The 27,223-nt window shown below is 31.1% G+C and overlaps 1 protein-coding gene across 2 annotated transcripts in view; it reads right to left on the reverse strand.

The window, feature by feature from the left end:
* lwr (ubiquitin conjugating enzyme lesswright) overlaps positions 1 to 27,223 on the reverse strand; it is an 85,432-nt gene that overhangs the window by 23,415 nt on the left and 34,794 nt on the right. The window contains exons 3-4 of one of the 2 annotated variants that reach the window (XM_085822358.1): positions 26,312 to 26,395; positions 4,298 to 4,370 (exon numbers count right to left, since the gene is read on the reverse strand). In XM_085822358.1, the coding sequence (XP_085678484.1) occupies positions 4,298 to 4,370; positions 26,312 to 26,395 (157 nt within the window). The remainder of the gene's footprint in view (positions 1 to 4,297; positions 4,371 to 26,311; positions 26,396 to 27,223) is intronic. The other variant, XM_085822359.1, reaches the window with a different exon arrangement.

Consider the following 27,223-nt stretch of genomic DNA (forward strand, 5'->3'; position numbering starts at 1 on the left):
TTTGAAAAATACCAATTTTTATATTGCAACACAACTGTTGCAATGTTACAGTCCAGTGGAAACATACTTTCCATACTTGTAACCATTTATATTCATTAAAAACACTGTGTCCATACTTGTAACCATTTATATTCATTAAAAATCATTATCTATGGCATGACTTCACAAGTAGGAACAACAAATTCGATTGTCATATGAACATTTCAGTTATGGCCTAAAGTATCGTTTTTCATTGGTATAATTTTATTTGAATGTGAAAAATATTTTTTAGTATTCATCTATGATTATCATTCAAATTAATATAGAACTTTCAAATATTGTTGTACAAGGGATATTTTGACTCCATCGACATACGTAGGTAAGTTTCCCCTGTCGACTGTGGTCAGAGTTGTGTATGAAAGTCAAAAAATAGAATGAGACTTTAAAGATATTACATACCTTTATTTTATTATTCTCATACGAGTAAGTTGAGACATTTGTCATATCGCTTGATAAGCTTTAAAAATTCCTCCAAGAAAAATTCCTGCTTTGCATATGCAAGAAGCGTTGAACGGCTATGGGCGAAAGGTGACACAGCAGGAAAACGCACAAGTCACCGATACACCATTGGGTAGAGGTCACTGCAAATCAAGCAGATGGCGCTGTTGCAGTGCCTGCGCAAAGCGGAGACCAGCCTCTCATTTGAGCCCCGGTAGGTATGGAGAGAAGGTGCGTTTTGAATTCGTGGTCAAAGGAAGAAGTGAGAGCGGTTATCCGCTATGAATGTGCACGTGGAGTATCAGGAACAGAAATTCATAACCGCCTCATGGAAGTCTATGGGCCAGGTGTGATGTCGAAGCAAATGGTGCGGAGATGGTGTCGCACATTCAGTGATGGACGTCAGCAAGTGGAGGACATACCGAGAGCTGGACAGACGTGCACGGCCACTACAGATGCAAATGTCAGGAAGGTGGATGACATGATTAGAGCGAACCGGCGTATCACCATCAATGAAGTAGTGGGAGAACTTGGAATCTCACATGAGCGAGCTCAAAACATCACCCACGACATTCTTCGATACAGAAAAGTGTCAGCACGATGGGTGCCCCGACAATTGACGTCGACACACAAGGAACAACGCATGGGGGTCAGACTGGAACATCTCGTGTGTTACCATGAAGATGGCAATGACTTTCTGTTTCGGATTGTGACGGGGGATGAAACGTGGATCCACCATTTCACGCCAGAATCGAAGGCCGCATCTATGGAGTGGAAACATCCGTCATCACCTGTCCGAAAGAAGTTCAAGACAACTCACTCTGCAGGTAAAGTGCTCCTCACAGTTTTCTGGGACGCCCAAGGAGTTTTGTTGCTGGACTTTTTGGAGGTTGGAACCATCAATGCTACACACTACTGTGACACCCTGTCGAAATTGAAAGAGGCGATTCGGAAAATCAGCCTGGCCTTCTCACATCTGGCGTTCTGCTGTTGGATGACAATGCCAGACCACATTCGGCGACAGCAACGCAAAACCATATTGCAACTCTTGGTTGGGAGCGCCTACACCATCCGCCATACAGTCCTGATCTCGCACCAAGCGACTTCCATCTGTTTCCGGCTTTGAAGAAAAATCTCGGGGGAAGGCGCTTTGGAAGCAATACTGAAGTGAAACAAGCCGTTCAACGCTTCTTCCATATGCAAAGCCTTGACTTTTTCCTGGAGGGCTTTTTGAAGCTTATCAAGCGATATGACAAATGTCTCAATGTACTTGGTACCTATGTGGAAAAATAAAGGTATGTCATATCTTTAATGTCTCATTCTATTTTTTGACTTTCATACACAACTCTGACCACAGTCAACAGGGGAAGCTTATTTTTCAACTTACCCTCGTACGTTTATCATACGCGGAAAAGCAAAATATACATGACATCACACCTCTTGGAAGCTGAAGACTATTTTTTACTCATCAACACTGGATTATGGTTGGTGATCTCGGTGATATGTACTAGGGAAAAAGAAATAATGTAGTCTTACAACAAAACTTTATCCACCAGGGGAAAAAAAAAAAAAAAAAAAACCTCATACTATTGGTAGGACAGAGAGATGACCTAAAACATAATGTTCATTTTTATTGTGCTTGGAAAACTAACCTTACTTTTTAAAGAAATCCAGATATTTAAATGAGACTGCAACACAAAACTGCAGAATTTAACTTAAGGCCAGTTTACATCTGTCAAAGCAGCTCGTAACGAGCCGCTCGTCCAGGCGTTTCAAACCGAGTGAATGGACCTGTACTCTGATAGATTGCTTACACTAATCAGAGTGGACTGACAACTCGCCTCCGTTTGTTTACGAAATGGATATCGACGTCGCAACTGCAGGAAAGAATATGCATTGAATGTACATAGATGTTCTTAGGCTGCAGCGCTTGAAGTCTGCGAAGCAGTTTCAAACAAATTAATTTCTGCTCTTGGGAGGGGGGGAAAAAAAAGAAGGAAAAAAAAAAAAAAAAAGGGTACGTGATTGGGTAGCTTGCCACGATGAATTAGGAGTATCAAATGAACTATTAAATGAATTTCGGACGAGAATGTCCAAAGTTACAAAAATGTTATTGCATATCAGATACAAGAATTTAAAAGAAACTCAGATTGAGAGAAGTTATTTAGTCAACCGTGGTTACTGAAATTCAAATTAACAAAGTTTTTCTACTATATACAACTGTTTATTTACACCTAATTAATCATTTACAAAATAATGTAAAAGTAATAATGTGTTTTATTATTTATTAATAGAAAGAATATATTTATTCATCCAGAATCCACAGAATCAGTAGCTCTCTGTGCATGAATTAATTATGCAGAGTTCTGACTGGAACTGTGTTATTTCTAGAGAAGAATGCAAAATTAACACATGGAATATTTATTCAAAGCTACTGTTCGATGTTATGCAAATTGTATTTCTTTCTTTGTACCGAGGAGCGGCGCAGACGCAAATTTGTTAGGTTTTTAAAGCTCGCGTTTAGAGCTTTGAGGTTGCTGTGAATTACTGGAGTTTCAACTAAGCAGAGTTCTTCTGAGTTTGTGTTTGGTAAGCCGCCACTGAAGTCGGAGTTTGTGTGGTCTTCGCCGTTCCTCAACTAACTTACTCTATGAAAGTCAATAAAGAAGTTTCGGTCAACGTTATGAGTCTGAGGTTTTTTGGGTTCTATACTGAAGTAATATCAAGTCAATTTACAGTCCACTATTTTTAACAATGGAACGTACAGCTACCATTAACACGACAGAAGTAAACTGTATAATATCTACCTAATTATTTAGAAAATCTTAAATAAATAAGAAGTAGCAAAAAACTTGGGAGCATTACATATATTACCACAGGTAAAAGAATATATATATATTATGACATAGTTCCAACAGGAAGATATTTATCGCAAACTGTTACTTTTGGATCCTACTGAAATTGTGTTTCTGGACAACACACAAAGTGATATCAACAAAATTAATAATGGGTAAATATACTGATTATACTTTACTTTTAAAATACTAAAACGGATAGTTTAAGAAGATTAGAATTCATCTAGCATAACTTGTATAAACCTTAATACACCTTCAGTACTTGCACTCACACATCCAAGCTGAACATGTTTCACATCCAAGCTGAATTGTAACGAATTATAGCCCAGAATGTTTTTATACAAAGCAAGAAATTTAAATATCCCCAATAAAACAGATCTACATATCTTTTTCATATTTTATTTTTATTTTTATAGTTTATCATATATTTATTGCACCTTCATGTAGGGATGCTTGTAGAAAAATGAATATAAGCTCACATAATTATAGAAGTAAAACACTTCATAAGAAGCGTATGCATTAAAAAATGCCATGGTTTGGCTATCGCTTAATCTCGGATTATAGAACTCACTGTCACGATGTCCCTGCGAACGCTGCTCGGAGTAACTGCCCGGAGAGATTTTTCAACAGGTTCAAAGTAGAAACGGAAGCGCTGACTCATCTTCCCTACGTTTGTACTCCGTCGAAGCGAGCGTTTACATTGTCAAAGTAATCGTAAGGAGCGACTCGCTCCGAGCCGCTCTGACAGGTGTAAACTGACCTTCATCAAAGTGAAATGCTTGAGTTTAAACTGATTCTTCAGTTTGTAGTAGCTACAATGCTACTCATTTAACATACTAACAAGAAATGGAAATTTTTAAACCTCCATATATGTATCATTAACTTTTAGTCTTTATACATGATTAAGCCTCCTTCATGTATAAGTTTTTACATAGCTCATAATTTTAAATTGCCAAAGAACTTACATTTTGGAGGTGTCGATGGATAGTCATCCTTGAAAATCATTCTTAATTTATATAAGCCTCCTTCCCATGGAGTCTAAAACAAATAAAAAGTATAATTATTACAGAAGAAAAAACATTCAATATGAATATTTACAAATTTTTTAAGTTGTAACCCATTTCACGCATAAGTCTTATGAACAGCATTTTAATATTTATTAAAAGTAAATCCATGTTTCTAATGAAAGTACATGCTTTTAACATTAAACCTTATAAAGATAAAAATTAAGTTACAAAAAAACATTTTTAATGGTAACTAATAATACAGAAATCTTAATACACAGCCTGTCAACAATTTTTCCATATTCTGCCCACAAGGTACAAATGTTGTTATTTATTTCCAAAATTTACTGTACTATTATCAGAAATGAAAGAATAAAAATAATAATAAAATATTTGCAAGACCTTTGTCTTTTTGTAGAGGAGGAATGTGTGATACAATTCTTCCCTCAGCTTGACAGATGTGTATGCAAGTTTGAAACAAACATTTGTTAATATATTATAAAGAGCTGATGTGTCAAAATCATGTTCTATTACAATTACAATAAAAAATTCTTTATGCTTTGGCATCTGGCAATCCTGAGAACACAGAGCAGGTGAAGCTTTCAGCATTAGTTGCTAATGTTTTCATATGCTTAACTGAATGCTTTGTTTAATCTTTTGGTGACTTGGCAGCAGGCATGCAATATTTTTATTCCATTACAGCCACTGTGTTAAATTAAAGTGTGAATTATGAGTAATGTGAAGAAAATTCACCACCATCTTTCAAAATGCTTGGCTTGAAATACCCATTTTTGAGAAATGACAACAAAGAATGAAAACAGACAAGACTGAAGCTTATTGCGAGCTGTGTAACCTTATTGCAGCAATGTGAACTGAGAATGCAGAAAGCTTATTTAATGAAGCAGGGTTACTTTATTAACACATTTATTACAGAAGAAAAAACATTCAATATGAATATTTACAAATTTTTTAAGTTGTAACCCATTTCACGCATAAGTCTTATGAACAGCATTTTAATATTTATTAAAAGTAAATCCATGTTTCTAATGAAAGTACATGCTTTTAACATTAAACCTTATAAAGATAAAAATTAAGTTACAAAAAAACATTTTTAATGGTAACTAATAATACAGAAATCTTAATACACAGCCTGTCAACAATTTTTCCATATTCTGCCCACAAGGTACAAATGTTGTTATTTATTTCCAAAATTTACTGTACTATTATCAGAAATGAAAGAATAAAAATAATAATAAAATATTTGCAAGACCTTTGTCTTTTTGTAGAGGAGGAATGTGTGATACAATTCTTCCCTCAGCTTGACAGATGTGTATGCAAGTTTGAAACAAACATTTGTTAATATATTATAAAGAGCTGATGTGTCAAAATCATGTTCTATTACAATTACAATAAAAAATTCTTTATGCTTTGGCATCTGGCAATCCTGAGAACACAGAGCAGGTGAAGCTTTCAGCATTAGTTGCTAATGTTTTCATATGCTTAACTGAATGCTTTGTTTAATCTTTTGGTGACTTGGCAGCAGGCATGCAATATTTTTATTCCATTACAGCCACTGTGTTAAATTAAAGTGTGAATTATGAGTAATGTGAAGAAAATTCACCACCATCTTTCAAAATGCTTGGCTTGAAATACCCATTTTTGAGAAATGACAACAAAGAATGAAAACAGACAAGACTGAAGCTTATTGCGAGCTGTGTAACCTTATTGCAGCAATGTGAACTGAGAATGCAGAAAGCTTATTTAATGAAGCAGGGTTACTTTATTAACACATGGTTCTCAATAATAATACTTCTCTACTGCCTCAAAGTATTATAAAAACTTCACTTAAAAAAGTGCACGAGCATTTGAAACTTTCTATATCTGGAGCTTGTCATACAGCTATATTGTCCACGAAGCATTTGAATGAATGTTTTAAGATAGAAACATTCTGTTTTACACTATTAAGAAAGTGTAAAACAGAGTTATGGACCTTAATACTAGTGATTTTATTGCTCTACACATTTTAAAGTCAGTTTTTTCCCGAAATCTATAGTGATACTGTATCGATTTCTAGCTTGCACACCACATATAAAGTACCAAAACAGAGTTGTCATTGTCTGAAAATGGGCAGTAATATATAACATAAATATGTATATTAGTGTGTTGTAATGTTGTATACAGTATTCATGTATCAACTGTTAAATTAAGTTACATAAAGAGCACCTTAAAGAAGGTTAATTCATTACAATCTCTTGGTGATTTACTGATTTTTTTTTTTTTTTTTTTTTTTTTTACAAGTAGAAGATAAAATTTATAGCAAAATAATAAGTACAAGTATTATTTTAGTTTAATTATATGTATAATACTTTTTATATTAAAAGGTGGGCGTGCGCATTTAGATTTTGTGTAGTTTTGTGTCCGCGCGTTGTTCAGTTTTTTTTTTTTTTTTCCTACTTGCACTTTCATGCCTGAAAAAAGGAACTTGAAAATTTCTCTAAACTATTGTCGAATGAGAAACTTTAAGATTTTCTGTCGAATGAAAGACTCAGTTGGAAGTTTATTATAGAACAAGGGGCTTGGTTGGGAGGCTTCTATGAGAGATTAGTAAAATCAATGAAATAATGCTTAAGAAAAATTCTCGGTAAAGCCTTACTAACGTTTGAAGAATTGCCAATGGTTCCACAAGTGGAAGCTGCTTTGAATTCTCATTCTTTGACCTATGTATACAATGACGACACGGAACTATTGCCACTGAAGCCAGTCAATTTCTTGATTTTTGGAAAGATTCTACATTACCTATTAACTTTAACTCCATTGTTAAAGATGGCTGTACCAAGTCCTCTCTGACCAAAAGAAAAATTTATCCAAATTTATTGGTTAGACATTTGTGGACTAAATGGAAAAAACAATATTTGATGGACCTTCGGATGGCTCATCAATTGAAAAATCCCAACGTTTATGATGATCTTGTCTTAATAGAAGGCAACAATGAGTACAAACTTTTGTGAAGCTGTGATAGAGTGATAAACGTTTTTTGTGGTCATGATAACAATGTTTGTTTTGTGATCTAAAAACTTCTGATGGAACAATAATAAAACGACCAGTTCCAATTATTATATCCTTTAGAACTTTAAAAACATTTTTTTATTGTTTAATAATATGAATAAGTTTGAATATGTTTTATGCAATTATTTATTTTTCTAGTTTAGTTTTATATGATTAGATTAAGAATAGTTTAGATTTACTGAAGTAGTGTCAAATTGTATTTGATAATAACATACATTTTTTTACGAATTTAGTATAATGATTATAATTTGAATATATTTTCTATTCATTTAATATGCTTATTAATTGTTTTATAATTATATGTTAAAATACCTGACATAAATTTGATTGTTGTTGTTAAATTAATGTGAACTCTCGACAGAGTTCAGGTGGGGAGTGTTTTGAAATTATTTTGATTGATAGATGGCACTAGCATCACGTATTAAACGTGACATGCCTTCTGAATTTCCATAGACTCTCCACCGGCAGCTAAATAGATAGAGACATAGATGCTTAGCACACTAAGATTTCGATTGTGAAATGTTTGATAACTGAACCACTATGCTTTAATTAATGATCTGTATATAACGTATACATATTACATTTTAAAAACTATTTGATGTCGAGTCTTCTCAACCTTAGAATATTTTGAAACATATACTCCATCATTCAATGTTCTTAATACAGTTCTGTAGCTAAAAAATCCATCAATTCACGTTAACTGATTACAAATTTGTTTAAAGATATTTTATCTAAGTTTGCAGAACCAATCCATTTTCCCTTTTCTTTTGACTTTATATTCATGTGAAATGGAAAGAATATAAGGGGGTATAAGGACTTATCAATAAAGGTTGAAGCTAATAAAATATGAAAAAGCTTACGAGAAAGATAATTTTATATACATTAGAAGTTTCTTTTGATGAATACGTGATTACATACTATGTAAATTTCCAATAACAGAAGTAATTTTACATGTGAATGTTGCCTAGTCTAGCAACATGTGCATTTTTTTTAATATACTTTTGCTTTACCTTACATAAATCTGCGATTTTTCTTAATTTAGTTTATTTTTGCTTTTTATTTTACAGTTTTACTTTATTTAGACTTTAAAGATGAAGACACTGATGTTGTAAGAGATAAACTGCAATTACAATAAGAAAATTTTAATATAGAATCAACAAGAAATGATGCTTAATTGAATCTAATTGGAAAACTAAAAAGAAGAGATGTAATTTTAGAGTGTAAGAAATCCTCTAAAACAGCAGTTCACAACTTTTTTTGCCCTCCACACCCTTTTTCCCAGCTTGTTTTCAAAATTTGAAAAATTCACACACATTTATTTAAATTACGATTACTTTTTCATGTGTTTTATAAGTTAAACAAATATATAAAATATTGATAAATACTAAAACGCAAACAAAAGCAGTTTTTTTTAATAGTCATAAACTAAAACTAAATATTTAACAGACAAATAAAAGATTGATCTCATTCTCCTCCTGAAACTATGAAATCCTTCCTTATCACAGAACCCATGCTTAAAAATAATCAACCTATAGACCCCACAGAATATGAGAAGAATTTTAGCATTATGAGAAGTTATTAAAACATGGACTAGATTCAGTATGAATGATGAAATACTGGAAACATTTTTAACAGTTGTAAAAAGACCTGCATGAAAATTGATTCTTTTCTAATGAAAACAAAATTGCCCACTGTTAATAACAGTGGGATGAAAATCAAACCTATTTTTCTACAACACTTTTCAAATAATAAAATTGAACATAAGAGCATTCTTGTATCAACTGCATTTAAAAATAATAATGGAAGCACTTACATTATTATGTCAGCATAAGACAGCAAGTGTCTATGTTTGGATCATAAGAGTATTCTTGTATCAACTGAACTTAAAACTTATAATGGATGCACTGTGCTGTTGACAAACAACATACACTGAAAAAAAAACACCTCGATGTTTACAGACAAAAGTCTTGTATAGTTACAGAAATGCGAGCAATTACGAAGGAAATACCTGTAACGAACACAGAACCGAACCAAACTGTAAACTCAACAGGAATTTTTCAAGAAGTTTTGCTTTGATTTTGTCCGTAGCGTGTGATCACGTGGCTTAAAACAGCTGAGAGAAAAGAACCAATCAGGAAAAAGGTGAAAAAAGTGTTTTAGAGGGAGAGTTCAACGATAGTCGCCATGTTAGCCATTATTTTTGCTATGGTGTCATATGGTCGAGGTAAGTTCGAAATCAGTGTTTGACGTGTATTTTATTAATTTTATGTAATGTATTTGTTATGTTCTTTACACTATCTATAATTAAATTCTTTTAATGTTTAGCTTATAATTCTAATGCTCCTAAATAAACCTGTTTTAAATGATTGTTAGATATAGTTCAAATCACAGAGCTTGTGTTCCATTTAGTAAAATAACAACAACTTTTATTTGTTACATCTGCAGGTGTATGCAGTTAAACTGCTCATATTTCAAACCAGAAACAAATTTGCTAATATGTTAGCTTCAAAACAAATAAGCTTAATATTAATGTTCTATCTATAGTCTAATAATTTCTCATGTTAAATATTTATGTATCTTTTAAAACATATCGCGTTAGAATATGTATATTTTTCATTTTGTGGGCAGATGTAACATTATTATTCCATACATGTTATCATTAATCCGAGCGGGAACGGCGTTAATTATTTTTCAGAGCATTATTACACTATGTATGTTATTAATCTCAACAAAATAGAAAAAATAAATGTAATATATTTAAAAAATTTGTGAAAATAACAACATACATTAAAAATGGAATATTATTTCATTAATACATGCAATAAGTTCGCCTTAAAAGATTATATAGGCGGATAGCAATTACATATTTGTAAAAGTATTCAATGTATATTATTTTTTGTGTTAAGATAGTTCTAATCCAGAACAGTCTTTACCAACTTATAAAGCATCTATTAAGTTACATTATAACCAGCATTTACAAAAGGCAATAATCCAAATGCGATGACTTTGACATATTTTTAACTATGATGTAACATACTATATACATAACATTAGAGAAAAAAATTCTATTTTTGCTTAGCTATTCGCTAGGCAGCATATTTCAATGAAAATATCCATTTTGACTGCTATCGAATGCAATTTAACGATGTTTTTGCGTGATATCTGTACGTAAGGACAGAATAAAATACTCTTTTCCTTCAAAAAAATTATAAAACTGCTTTAAAATTAATTCTGAAGAGAATTTTTCGTGGCGTCTGTATGAATGTATGTGCCTCGCATAACTCAAAAACGAGTAGCCTCAGAATGTTGAAATTTTGTATATAGGACTGCTATATCATGTAGATGTGCACCTCGTATTTTGGTTGCAATCGGCCGCACCAAACGTATATAAATATATTTATATATATATCCACTCTATTACCCGGCTCAGTGATCTCAGTTTCTTTACTCTTATATGTTTGTACATTGTACATTTTTTTAAAAAAATGATTGAATTATATTGTTTTTAATCTTCTGGTTAAGGATTTTATGCCTTTAGTAAATCTGTGTGCAATATTTTTAGAATTATCAGCAATTTTGAAGTTGTTTAATTGTCGCTAACCCTGTTTTAATGGCGGCCAGTGATGTTTACATTTGAAACAGGAGACTAGTGGATTTGTTGCCAATCTAGAGAAACTTAGCTTCGCAACAACAAAGATAACGCATTCACTTATTATTGCCAATTAAATCATGCTTAATTCTTTCTGGAATTTTTTTGAGGAAATAAGTGTTTGAGACTTACTTCGTAATTTTTAATGTAGATATTTTGAGTTTTTATGTATTTTTGCCTTCTCGCGAAGTAAGAACTGAATTAATTAAATGAGAAATACTCAATCATCTGTGAAAAACTGTTTCTTTTTTGTTTTATTTGCTTAATTTCTTTTATACATAGTTCTAGCTTTATTATAGTAATTGAATAGAACATGTGGCAACGATTAGATAATTCTATTCTTTAAATGATATACATTTTGTGCATTCTGAGTTATGAATGAAATATAATACTGTTAAGTAAACCTAGCGCCAGAGTGTCGCTATGGTAAAAAGTGAAATTCAAAGAATGCATTTATTCTATTGTGGTTTATGCGCTGTCTGCGAAGTAGGTTTAATTCAATCTAATAAGTTTAAATAAAATGCAAGAAAAAATGCGTATAATTTAATATTCCGTACAAGGAAGTCATGTGGTGCACACATCAGATTTTTTTCTTTATGCTTGTTGAAAAGTAAAATATTAATAAAATAGTACAACATTTATTCTAGTACTTATAATGTAAATTTACATATAAATTTTGTATCGTAAATTTGGTGCAAAGCTCATTATAAAATGCATTTGCTAATATTTAATAGTTACATCATTCAATATCAAGTCATGGACATTTATGTAATGATACATCAGTTGCATATAGTGGATATATGATAGTATACTTGGATATATGATGGTAAGTACCACAGTTATAGTTCTTTAAATCCATCTTTTATTGCTAAGACTGAGTGTAGGTAGGGTAGGGTAACCAATAATAAATTTCATAAAATGTCTATCTTATGAGAAAAGGTTTTAGATGATTGTCATATGTAATTTTTAAATTCTGAGATTTTTCAACTAAATTTTTTTGTCTCCTTTGGAAACTTCGGTGGACCATGAGGGCAAGCTGCATGATCCACAGATTGAGAAATGCTACCTTAATACATTTCAATTTCTAGAGAAATTAATCTTAAAAAAAATCTGATCATTATTAAAACTACCTTACAGATTTATTTTATATTACAAATAAATATAGTAAATATCTAATAAACCTCAAATTATTTTCTGCAAAATGAATTATTTAAATTTGTACTGCTTTTGCTTCAAAAATGGATGATACATGCAATTTATGATTTCATTAAAGGACCAATATGAATCTTGTTTGCAATTTAATTATTTAATTTAAAAAAAGATTTAAATCATTTGGAACATGTGCAAATGTAATTATTATGAACAGATTCTGAATTAAAATGGCACATAACAAATTTAGAATATGTTATGTACTTCTAACGAATGTGGTTTTTTATTTATTTAGGAGCCATGCTTTGAATCCTAAGAAGACTGCTCCTTCACAACTATGATTAATTAAAAATAACAAGAATAATCTATAAATTTTACTTATTTTTTAATTTTATGTTCCTTTTGGATAGTTTTCAAATAAAAATAAATCTATTTTTGATTCTATATTCTGGGTATTGGAATAAATAGCTCTCTCCCCAGTGTTCACTGATATGAATGTAAAAGAATTGTGTGCAAAATTAAATCAATTTTTGTTTGTCACATTCATTTTCACAGTGTGTACAATTTTCAAGATCTGTAATAGAAGATTCATTGTAACATTTGGATGTCTGTTTTTTTTTTTTTTTTTTTTCCCCTGTTTTTGTATATATCAACATTTTCCATACATTTTTCTTATTTAATTTATAAAAACGTTAAAATATAATAAAATCAAAATAAGTGTACATCTTTTTCAAGTTGGATAAGGAGGAGAGGCATGATCTAGCAAAGGTAAAATGGTTGAGAACCACTTAAATATGGTATTAAAAGTATTTTCTTTTCTGCATTAAATTGCTGGAACCAAATAGATCTTTTATATTATCTTTAATAGTTTTTGTCAACTAAATCTAATCTTGCAATATGTATGTAATGTTTTCAGTTATTCCATCACATCGTGGGTGAATGGTGAGGCTATTCCATTACACGTTCTGGCAGAGGGTTGACGAAGCTGGGATGATTGAAGTACGGAGAAAAATGACGACTCAGGACTTTTCACTTTTAACAGCAAGCATATCTTTATTTTAATTTATAGCAGATGACTTTTTCCAGATGAAGTTAATCAAATAACTTATTCAGTAATTGAACTATTAGATACGACTGACTTTAAACTTTAATACATCACAATGTTCTAACAAAGAAAGAGGAGCATAGCGGAAGTGTTAGCAGGACGAAGGCAAGAAGGCATCTGTCTAGGAGACTTATGACTCAGCATTTATATGAATGGTTATGTAACAGAGTAGCTTCTAGAAAAATGTAGAAAACTTATGACGCAGCATTTATATGAGGAGGTTATGTAATAGGCGTGAATGTTCTAGCAGGTACTGGGTTAGGGGACGAACCTGAATTGCAGAAAATTAATTAAAGGTTGCTGGTTCGCAAAGAGCAAAGCCATCGTATTTTTTTTTTTTTTTTTTTTTACACCGGGTTATATATTACCGGGGTGAGAAAAGCATTAGTACAGGAGTGAAGCAAAAGTATGAGAAAAGACATGAAAACATCCAGAGCATAGCGTACAAGCTTTAACTATGGCCTATCATAGTTCATGACTTTCTCATATAAAATTTTGACTTTATAGCATATGAAATTTTGAACATTAAAACAATGAGTTATAAATAAATATACAATATATGACTAATTTTAAGACTATAACATAATAAATATGGAATACTGATAAATAAATAAGTTATAATTACAAAAGTCCTCAATTTTGTTAAAAATGTCCATTTCATAAAAAGAGTTCGAATAGAATGAAACTATCTGGTAAAATCTCTAAATGCCAGATAGTCCACAAATATGATGCATGTTGATAGTTCACAAATATGATGCATTTTTTTCCTCTCATCGTAAAGATTGACATGTTTTACACTTCAATACAAAATATTATACTTATTCAAAAAACAATTCAATATAAATAATACAATTATACACTAGAACATGAACACTTTGACTTTAAAACTATGGCATGTCCTCGCCAACAGATCAGCGTGATTACTTGCTGATGGTTGGGGGGTGCTAGGTACAAATATCGAAAAACCTCCGTTGCCTAATAGAAGGTAACTGGTTTTTGGCATTGTACATTACCTCAAAGTGGTTTTAGAAAAATAAAAGATCACATAAAATCAAAATTATAAGACGGATAACTTGTATAATCAAGTTAAAGTCTTTTTTATAATGTTGTAAAATAGAAACAAATATTATTTTACAATAAGAAGAAAATTTTTGCTACAAAATAATTCAAATTATGTGAAAGATATAAAAGGTCAAGATCGGGAGAATAATTTGTCATAGTCGGGAAAATAACTCTAAATCAGGTATTAAAGGTCATAATCAGGAAAATGTTTAAAAGAGAATTTTTAAAAAAAAAATTAATTTTAATTTTGAACAGAGATAGGAATTCTACTATTTCGGACAGTTAACTTAAACTCACTTGCTGGATTAAAAGGTCTTAATCTAGTTGAATGAACAACTTCTGATTTCTTTTTAGTTAAAGGATTAGGTTTATCTATTTCATAAGTAACTTCAGAATATTGCTTTAAAATTTTATAAGGTCCTGAGAATGGAGGAGATAATTTACGTGTATTAGGGTATTGAAATTCTTCATACATTACTAAATCACCAATTTTAAAATTACTAGGTTTAAAATGAATATCATATCTTTCTTTATTTACATTATGATAATCATCAGATCTCTTTTGAGCTATTTTTCTGGCTTCTTCTATTGACGGATACAATTCTTGATTTTGAATTAAGGAATCATAAGGTAATTTTCCATACATTAAATATGATGGAGGGAATTTTGTTACAGAATGAGGGGTATTATTATACTCTTCAGTTACTTGGGGTAATAATTTTGTCCATGCTATATTACCGTGATAAGAATTTAGTTTGCATTTTAATCTAGTTATAATAGTTTGATTTACACGTTCAATTTTACCATTAGTTTGGGGTCTATTTGCAGTAGTTAGCAATTGTTTTACATTATGATTCCTTAAAAAGTGCTTAAATTTTGAAGATGTAAAAGAAGCGTTCCTATCACTTAAAATCTTTTTAGGGACCTGAATTTGGAGAATTTGTTTTAAGCAATTTATATAAGTATCTGTAGTTACACTTTTAGAAGCAAATGTCCAGATATATCTAGTTGCATGATCAATAATTATGTGAATATACTTTTTAGTAGAATTATAATAATTTAAACCACCTACAGTATCAATAGATAATATTTCAAAAGGTTCACTAACTGATGGTAAATTTTGCATTAAACCAAATTTCTTTTGTTTACTTTTCTTATTAAACTGACATATTTCACAATGTTTACAATAATTTCTAACATCTTGAACAATTCCTGGCCAATAATATTGTGGAGATAACAAATTTAGCATAGATGATACACCAATATGACCAAATTGTATACGGGCCTTTTCAAGTAATTTTGTACGTAGAGACATGGGTATCACAATTTTGTACAATCCCTGTTTTTTAATAGTTAAGACATCATTCATTTTCCTATACTTAGTATTACAAACATTATCTAAATTTTGATATTCTTTTATTTCTTCTAATGATAATAAATTAACTTGCAATCTTAAATGTTGACACATAGGATTTCTAGAGAGCATGTCAGCTTCAACATTAGCAGATCCTTTTTTATATTTTATATCAAAATCATACATAGATAATTTTAAAGACCACCTAAATAGACGACCAGTAGGGTGTTTTATATTTTTAAGCCAAACTAAAGCAGCATGATCAGTATGTACAGTAAAATGGTTACCATGTAAATAATAATAAAATTTATCAATTGCATCAACAATAGATAAACATTCCAGCTCAGTAATGGCATAATTTTGTTCATAAGATCTTAATTTTCTAGAATGAAAAGCAATTGGATGTAAACTACCATCAGGATGTTCTTGTTTTAAAACAGCACCAACAGCTTCTTTGGACGCATCAACAAATACATGACAGGGATATTTAGGATTAAACAAAGTTAAAATAGGTCTAGAAATCAATGCATCTTTTAATTTTTGAAAAGCTTTTTGACATTCATCAGTCCAATTATAAGGAGTATCTTTCTTAAGTAAATTTGTTAATGGGGCTCTAATTTTAGCATAATTTTGAATAAATTTATGATACACATTAATACTTCCTAAAAATCTTTGTAATTCTTTGATATTTTTAGGGGGTTGCAATTTCTTAATAACCTCTATATTTGCATTACTGGGCTGGTATTTACCTGCTTGAATTTCATATCCTAGAAAATTTATTTTTTTAGCAAAATTACATTTAGATTGTTTTAATTTTATATTCTCTTTCTCACATATATCAAATATTATTTTAAGATGATTTAAATGTTCATCAAAATTTGGAGAGAATACTATAATATCATCAAAATAATTTAAAGCAAATTGAATCTGATATTTGTTTAAAATTTGTTTAAGAGCTCGTTGGAAAACAGCTGGGGAATTTTTCCAACCAAAAGGTAATCTAGTAAACTCATACAGTCCAAAATTTGTAGTGAATGCCAATTTTTCAGTATCCTTTTCATTTAATTTTATATGCCAATAGCCTGATGCCAAATCTAATGTAGAAAAGATTTTTGCATTTGTTAATTGATCTAATACAGCATCAATTCTAGGAATAGGTTCAGAATCAGTTTTAGTAATTTGGTTAAGCTTCCTGAAATCAATACACAATCTGCTTCTGGACTGCTCGTCTCGCTTATAAGCTAAAGTCACAGGAGCAGCATAAGGACTATAAGAAGGTTTAATAATTCCAGCTTTTAACAATTCATCTATTTGTTTTTTAATTTCACTATTATCTTTAGGAGATGCTCTATATGGTCTATAGGCTATTGGTAATTCAGAAGTTGATATAACTCTGGGAGGTTCAACCCTTATACAACCAACATCATATTTACTTTTTGCAAATATATGGTTATAATCATTCAACAATTTCTGTAATTTACTATCAGAATTTTTACTATTTTCAAAATAAATACCACAATTTTTAGAACTAAGATCATTTTTACATACAAAATTTTCGCTATTATCAAAATATTTACTAGATTGTTCAGCACTGATATCATTTTTACATACATAATTATTTTGGAAAAACTTGTCTACTTTAACATTTTTACTTACCTGTTTTCCAAGCTGATACACTTCATAATTATGAAAATTCAATTGTAATTTAAATAATGAAACACATGGTGATGAAAGCAATAAATAATTCAAATTTGAATCTACTACATAAAATATCACATTATTTTCTATTTTACGTACTTTACACTTTACTTTGATTATTTTCTCTATATGAACTTGACTAGATATTGAAAATATTTTATCATTAGATTTCAATGAAATTTCTCTAAATTTATCACCAATTTTGTTAAAATATTTTAACGGTAAAACGTTAATTTGCGATCCCGTATCAATAATACTGGGAATTTTTTCCTGTCCAATTTGGACATTCACTTTAAAGTAATATCATTTTTTAACTTCTCTTTTAGGAACCGTGTTATAATTAATAGCAGGTAATTGTGGATATCGAATTGGCCGATACGCATACTGTAGAGGTCGGTATTGCACTTGTTGATAATTAAAAGGTCTCACACTACGATAACTTTGATAAGGAGTGGCTTGCACTGGTCTGGGATAATAGCACTTCGGAACAGTTTGCCTTGGAGAAACAAATTGGTAATTACTATTTTCTAGACCATCTAACGGCATCTTAACTGGAAACAGTTTCCTAGCAAGAGTAATCCAGTCTTTCGGTGTGTCTATTTTTTGCACTGTTAACAGCATTCTTTGAGGCTCAGGAAGTCCTTCCGTAAGTGCTTCCACCATTGTGGAATCTGTTAGTTTCAAGCTGGCTCCTAATTTCAACTTATTACGAAAATAAACATCAATATTATTAAATTTCTCGTATTTTAAAGACACAAAATCACTAAAAGTAACAGATTCCGATGTTGTGAAGTATGTCTCGAAAATACCCTTTATGTTGTCCCAGTCTTTATCTAAACAATCACGTAAATAGAGGGCTAAAGCCTCTCCTCTAATACACTCTGAGAAAACAAATTTCTTTTCCTTTTCTGGAATGTTCTTTGCAGCACATTTCTCTTCAAACAATAGAAGATATTTGTCTATTGGAAAATTTGTACTTGTGCCATCAAAAATAGGAAATTAGAATTTTATTGTATCCACAATAGCTACGGATTCTTTCTTATCAGTTGACATTTTTGCCGTTTTTGAGCGTGTTAACATTCCAATCACAAAATCTTGAATTTAAGAGTTCGCATACACATCAATTTGAACACTAAAATCAATAACTTTAGAAGCACTTGATAAAACGCATAACTTTGGAGACGAGGGAAAGTACTTAAGAATCGCCGGAAAAGAAGCACAAGCATCAGACGATCACACACTGTCCTTGACCCATTGTTGAATTTAGAAGCGCGTTAGAAATAAATACAGGAGCTTTTTTCCCACGTAGAGGATACATCCTGCCGGCTAATTAATAACTGTAATGTTTTCAGTTATTCCATCACATCGTGGGCGAATGGTGAGGCTATTCCATTACACGTTCTGGCAGAGGGTTGACGAAGCTGGGATGATTGAAGTACGGAGAAAAATGACGACTCAGGACTTTTCACTTTTAACAGCAAGCATATCTTTATTTTAATTTATAGCAGATGACTTTTTCCAGATGAAGTTAATCAAATAACTTATTCAGTAATTGAACTATTAGATACGACTGACTTTAAACTTTAATACATCACAACGTTCTAACAAAGAAAGAGGAGCATAGCGGAAGTGTTAGCAGGACGAAGGCGAGAAGGCATCTGTCTAGGAGAACTTATGACTCAGCATTTATATGAATGGTTATGTAACAGAGTAGCTTCTAGAAAAATGTAGAAAACGTATGACGCAGCATTTATATGAGGAGGTTATGTAATAGGCATGAATGTTCTAGCAGGTACTGGGTTAGGGGACGATCCTGAATTGCAGAAAATTAATTAAAGGTTGCTGGTTCGCAAAGAGCAAAGCCATCGTATTTTTTTTTTTTTTTTTTTTTATTTTACATGTAGTTATGTATAACGAAATTTATTATTATGAATTATATTGAGTGTTAATTATAGATCTTCATGCCAGCTGTATTATGTTAGGAGTGAAATACATTGCAATATCCAATATTTTCAATTTTCAGAATACGATAAAAAAATATATGATTATGGAATATTACATTAAAATGAAATTCCTTATGTAACCTGTATGTTATACTAAAAGGCTTCATCAAATACTTGTAAAGTCATGAGCAAATACTAAGTTAATATCTTGTGTGAATGAATATTATCTTACAGAATTTTTTATTCCATAAAAATCTATCTAAAAATTTAATTTTATTGAATGAAGATTTAAACATTTTTCCTAAAGATTTAAAAAGTGGTTTGAAATTATGATAACAAAAACATTAATCTGAAGCATTTAATAAATGAACAGAAAATTTTGAAAACAATTAAATAATCCACAGGAATTTTGAAATAATCATCGTATTTTTGACATCAGTTAAAGAAAGAAAATCCAAGTCATTTTGATTATAGTGATAAATTAGTTCCATTATGTTTGTAAATTAACAGCAGGATAGAAAATTAAAATTTTAAAGAATCATTATGCATTAGCAATTTTTCATTAAAAAATTGTTAGTTTATTACTGTCATATCAATTAATAATGTTTGAATTACTTATCTTCAGTTTTTAAAATATAATTATAGGGATCAAGGTATTTCCAAATAAGTTATATTTTCTTACATTTTTAAGATCATTCTATATTCATCATGGATTATAGACACAGTATCAAGGGATTCTGTTCAATTTTTCAGTTAGAATTTGGGACGAATTTGTGAAGTCATACCTACATTAAATGCTTGAATTGTTTATTTGAAATATGACAAAGCAAGAGAGGGCCATCTGTCCAAGGGAAGAAATATTTTAAGGAAAACTTCATGTTACACAAACATTTACACAGGCAGCCCATTCTCTAGGATTTGAATCTAGAACCAAATGCTAGTGTTCATCTTACTGTCTGGCTGCCAGTAAGCAATAAATGTTTTAGTAGAAGGGATACTTGAAAAATTAAATTTAGGACTAATTCTGCAATTTTGTATTCAATGAGAAGGATGTAATTTATTAATAATTAAGTTTTAAATCTGGAAAAATGCCTGTACAAACTGTCATCTATTACTTTGATTAATTAATCTATTACTTCAATTAATGGTCAGTAGAAGAGATTAAAAAGCATTTATGCCTAAAAGAATTATATGTTGTAATTTAAATGAATAATGCAATTAAGCATGAAAATAATTAATTTTGGATAGCTTGTGATAACTGAATTTAAGTTCATTGTTGAGTTATATCTGTAATTTTTTTTTAGAATTTGAAAAAATATTTATTTAGAATTGTTTATTGAAACAATTTCATTAAAATATTTTTTACTGTAATCATATACAATTGCAGTCTCTAGATTACACTGTTGGGGAAAAGGAGAATGGTTTGGTTTAGTTTATTTAAGTATGGCAAAGCACACTAAGGCTATCTGCGTAAGGGAAGGGATGCTTCAGAGGAGAACTTTCGAAGGGAAACTGGCTTATATACACGTTACACATGGGGAAACCACGAAAATGCCATGCAACTAGCCCATCCGCAGGATTTGAACCTCGGACCGAACTACCAGTGTTCAGTGGGGGAAAATGACGAATCCTAGAACTTTACTAATTTATTGCCAAAAAACCATTAAGTATAATACACCAGTTTCCCCCCCCCCAGCTATTTCATGATGCATATGTAACTTTCAGATGTCTTAAAATTCAATAAAGGAAAGTTATGCAGATGTAAGAAAAACATAAAATTTGAGCTTCTTTTTAACATTGGGAACATTTTGAAAGAAAATGTATATCTTTTAGAAAATCAAAAGTATTTTCCCTTAAAAAAATTAATAATAATTAAAGTTACATAACTTCCCTAAAATGCTTCATGGGAATAAGTTCTTTGAGTAGCAACTATTCGCGGAAATATTTGGCCTGACTAGAATTGCCGGTTTGGCTTTAACTTATAACTCGAGTAAAGACGAAACACTTTCATAGTTACGTATTTTTATCAATTATTGTTCATTGAACGGGAGTTGGTTTGTTCCCCTTGAAAAGTCAACTAATTTCCGATCAATGACAATAATTAAATGTTTTAATTTTTCCTTTTACAATTGAAATATTATTCTTCGTGATGATTTAACTCCAGTCCCAGTTAAAACATTATTAACATTTTGCTTTCAAATTACTTTAAAACATCTTTCAAAATATAACTTAAGAGTATGGATGCACACTTTTAAAATAATTCTACTTTAATTAAACTTAGGAGATAATATAATCAATTAATCAATACTGTTTAGGAAATAAATTATTATTAACTAACTTTGCAGCAATTGCGCAAGTAATAATAACTTGTATTCGCACTAAATGGATTTAAGTTCATACAACATTTTGTAATTATTTATAGTAATATTACAATAAAAATATTTAATATTTGAGAATACATCATTTACGTATTTTGTATAAGACAAACATGTTCTATATGCATAATTATTTGGAAGAATTTTTAAGTAAATTATCTGCAACTTTTACATATATATCCTCTAATATTTCACATGAAAATACACGTTCTTACATAACTTGCAATAACCTTATAAGCAGAACACTAGTAATCTACAAATATTCCCTTTAGTAATCCCCATACAAAAATTACGATCTACTTACACTATTATTTTTTGTAATCTTTACAGATGTATACATTGGTAAATCACATATGAAAACCATGTTATACTTACACGATAATTTCCTGTAACATTACAGATCAAAGATCGTAACCTTTACAGACACATGCTTTGGTAATCAACATGCAAAAACGTTGTTATGCCTACAGAATACCTTCCTGTAACATTACATGTCAAACATCTGTAACCATTACAGCTATAATCTCTGTAAAGTTACTAAGAATATTCCTCTTTTGATTACTCAAATAGTCCATGGCATCCCAGTTTCCACGACTTTTCTTAGTAACCTTACACATTTTTTACAGTGTATTTATGCACACTGAATGGCTCAAATACTTAAGTCATCCCATAGTAACAACCTTCAACAATTATTGCAGTCGATATTCTTTCCTGCATATACTCAAGATGGTGTTCACACCATTCCTGAAGAATATTAACTCACGCTGACATAATGGCATAGCCATGCATTCAGACTGGATAGTGGCATTTCCAAACTTTGAGATGATTTTTCTACTTCATCCAATAAATGCAACATAAATCTGAGGTCAGAGTAAGCGATAAGAATAATTTTAATGTTAAATTATACTCTTATTATAATATTATATTATAATCAATTCGAGAATAATCATGCACAGTTCCAAGACACATTGTCTTGCTGAAAGTGGCCTTACTAGTTAAAGACTGTTAAATGCTGATAGTTTCTCTTGGGTTTGAACTTGGCAAATGGGATGACTGCAACATTGGTTTTCCTTATGTGTAATATGAATATGCAACAGTTTACTTAGAAAGTCTTCTATGAATTATCCTTCCCTTAGACAGATTGCCTTTGTCATGTTCAAATAATCTAACCAAAGGCACTGGAAGTCTACCTGCATCAGAAAATATGATAGACATATAAACAAATGTATCTTACTGGAAGTGACACTAAAATAGGCTGTAGTACAAAAAACTGTTCCTATGCATATAAGAGGATCCATTATGATACAGGAAACTATTTTCCAGACCACTCTGGACACCAGTTTCAAAAGGTGTTCATTTAAGCCAATGGTCTCCAAAGTGCAGCATGTGAAGTGTTACCTGGGGATAAGTCCAATACAATGAATGAAAGTAACTGCATTTTGAAAGAAAACTGTGAACTGGAGAGAGAATTTACAAAAAGGATCTTTAAAAATATTTCTATCATTGAGTAATTTTACTCTAGAAAAATGAAGTAAATGTGTAACAAATTAAGAATTTTATATGCACACACTTAAAGAACTGAGGCATAATTCTGTAATAAATTTATAGATCCTGGATCTTTTGGTCATGATCCCATTTGCTGAAAAAGTAAAAACAGATCATATTTCGATTGCTGCTCAAGAAAAGTTAACTGACATGAGAGAAAGAATGTTAAAAGCCAAATTTAAAGAAAAATCTCTTCGTAAATGGTGGATAAGACTGAAAATCAAATATCTAGATGTAGTTAACATAGCAACAAATGCAATCTTTTCATTCCAGTCTACACATGTCTAATGAAGTAGCGTTTTCTGCAATGAAAACAATTAAACCCAAATACAGAAATAAATTAAAAGCACATAATAAGATCTTTGAATTGCATTAATAGAGAACATCAAACCAAAATTTTCAGATTACTACTAAGCAAATTCAATCACACTGTTCACGTTAAATTCTAATTTCAAAGTGTAGATTTGTAATTTAGGACCTGATGGCCAGCGCATCGCACAGCAGCACCACAGGTCCGGGGTTCAATCACCGGGTTCGACAAGGTCGACTCAGCCTTTCATCACTTGGTTTCCATTGTTTGGGTCAATAAAATGAGTACCAAGTTCGCTTGGGGACTAAACACTGGGGGTCCTGCGACAAGCTGACCACTTGTTCAGGGCATATGCTTACACACCCCGAGGCTCACAGTCAAGAAAGCAGATTTCGGGGCACTGCAGGCATTGGCCCATTAGGGCTGTTATGCCACTGAGTTTAGTTTAGATTTGTTATTTAATTAAAATGTATGCATATTGTTTAAAGTAGACAAATAATAAATTTGAATGTTGACTACCCTCTCACACATATATAACATCGCATTGCAGTAATTCTCAAAAACTGTGCTATGGGGATTTAAGTATGCCACTAAATTTAACAAATGCATATAATAAAAAATAATTCTGTAATTTGAATTAATCTTAGATATGATTACCCAACAATATCACAACATTTAATACGGGGGGAGGGAATCTCAAATTTCACATTAAATGTCATTTGTAATTTATCATTATATAGACATTCTGTTTACTTTGCAATGCAATTTTATTGAAAATTATCATGGTATGCTATTTTTACAAAATATATTATAGGTACATCAATTAAACATGCAAGATTCTTTACAATTTATATTATTGTTAGTGCACTGCCAAATTTTAAAATTATTAAAAGTGTAACACAATGAAAAACATTCAGAGATGCTGATTTAAGAAAGAGTTTATGAATTTGTTCTGTTTCCATAATATTCTGACACTGTCATTTGTACAGTAGTGCAAATACTAGAATCAGAATATAAAATTCACGAGAACAAGCAACTTTTTTCCCAATTGTAAAGGGGACAGTTTCGGTTTTAATTTCACAATAATTCAGATTTCTTGTTTATCAGTGGTAGGACAGGCATCCTTGATAGTCTATTGCTATTAAAACCCTTTAGTTGCAAAGCCCACTGCATTGATTGAGTATGCTTTATAATACATCTGAATTGTACCGAGCTGCAATTTTTTTTCGTGTTATTACCCTTCTGTTACTGAAAATAGCTCCTGCCAGCCACATTTCAACTCTTTTATTTACTAGCATTTTCCCACCATCTTTACTGCCTGTCCCCCCCCAACTGCCACTCTCTAAACACCCAAAATATTGTTGCATGAGAAAAGCTTAGGGCATAAGCAATTTAGAGATGCTGGCACTCAATTTTCTTGCACCCACAATCATGTCTTATTTAGTCACTGAAATATTTCATCTCCATCATAACTGCAGTGATAATTACTACAGTACAAAGTCTATAATCCGGACCTCAAAACTACAAACTTTATGCGCATGCGTGAACACATAATGCGTTTACGCATGCACATTTAATTTATAATGGACGGTATAAGCTAGGCTAAAATTATCTAAGGCATTTCAGTTAATGTTGCAGATTGTGCTGTTCCTTAATCTTCTATTTGGATCTGGCTTATTATTTTTTGCAGACTGTTAGAGCAATTTTATAAAAATTAAGCTTGAACTTTCGATTATGTCAAAAAGAGTTTCTAATTCTGGAGCTGTCAAAGGATCTATGAAGCGAAAACATGTTTTGATGTCCATTAAACAAAAAGTGGAATTTCTGCAAAAAATGGATAAAGGCCTATCCTTCTCAAAATTATGCGAGAAGTACGACTTTGGAAAGTCTACTATATATTATGACACAAGAAAAAGGAACTTTTTGAATTTTTTGGGGAAGCATCTTAAACAACTTACATTGAAAGAAATGTTTAATAATGTAAACAAATAAATATTAAGCATTTTTTTTTTTTTTTTTTTTTTTTTTTTTTTTTTTTTTTTTTTTTTTTGTAAATTTTGATACCCTTTACATCATAACTGTTCTTTATTTCATAAATTAGGATTTCATATTTTTAATTGTATAATTTCTGCATGCTATCTTACCAGATTTAAATTGATGATCTATAATACATAATCGCCGAAGTCCTGACGAGTCCGGATTATGGACTTTGTACTGTACTTTTTAAAGACATGGCTTTAAGATAAGCAATTCTCAACTGTTATGTCATTGCTAAGCCACGTTAAAAAAAAAGTGGGAGGCTTTAATATTTTGACTACTCAATGTGTTTATATACATATATGTATTCATAAAAGAATAAGACAGAACATCTACATACCTATTAAAGGCCCTGAACAACATAAAAAACATTGCCACTTTTGATACACATTTTATCTTAATATTTCATAAATTAAATTTATATCATTTTGCATGACATTAATAACATGTGTTAATCAATTATCTAAAATGCACTCTGATGGAATATCCAGTATACTTCAATTTGTGCAAAACCATCTCAAACACAAAGTTTCGAACAGAAATCCTAAACATTAAAATAAATGAAATTCTGCACCATAGATCAGCATATTTTCCAAAGATTCTCAAAACTTTAAAAAGAAAAAAATTTAACAGAACATGAACATATTTTTTATACTGATTACAAATGTTTAAAAAAAAATACCGATTTCTTCCCAGGAATCGCACACTCCCAGTTCATTAGATTCAAAGTCCCATCACTGTTTTTTGTAGGTCGTGCAACAAATCCCTGAAATAAAATCCATCATTATTAAAATATTTAATATTACATATAAGAGCTTAGTTTACTTACAAATTCCACTTTTCAGATCTAATTTAACAGTTTGAAGCTTTATAACACTAAATGCCAATTTGGAATATACAGCTCTCTATTATTTTCAATTTTTTCCCCCAGCCACTAAAATACAAGGTCCAGCTATTAATTTCCAGGACTCATGGAATAACTCAGAAGAAGGTTAAACACATAGCCATTTAATACGATTGAAAGTAATCCCCATCAGCTGTAATGCACGTCTGTGCTCGGCTGTACAAATTTCGGAAAGAAGTTTTTTAAAGTCCTCTTTTGGAATGGTCTTATAGTGACGTCAGTTTTCTTGATGGCTTCGACATCCTGAAATCTTGTTCCCTTCAGCGAATTTTTCAGCTTAGGAAATAGGAAAAAGTCTGTGGGTGCTAGGTCTGGAGAGTATGGTGGATGTTGCATTTCAATGACACCATGCTGGGCTAAGAATCGCCTCACAGGCAACACAATGTGTGGGCGGGCATTGTCATGTAGCAGCAGCCAACTCCTATTTTGTTAAAAATGAGGCCTCACTCTACGAATTCGTTTTCAAAGTCGGTCAAGAACTTCTGTGTAGAACTAACTGTCCATTGATAGTCATGTTAGGAGGAAGAAATTCATGATGAATGAGTCGATCACAATCGAAGAAAGTGATTAACATGACCTTGATTTTGGATTTTTCAAATCGAAATTTTTTCTGGCTTGGTGAACTTGGTTACTGCTGCAAAACTTGGAGACTTGTATAACTTATTTTAACAAGCAAATTTTTCAAACTAT

This window comes from Stegodyphus dumicola, chromosome 8, assembly GCF_044657685.1.
Source record: "Stegodyphus dumicola isolate Sdum_Otavi_A_Nest chromosome 8, ASM4465768v1".
NCBI lineage: Eukaryota > Metazoa > Arthropoda > Arachnida > Araneae > Eresidae > Stegodyphus > Stegodyphus dumicola.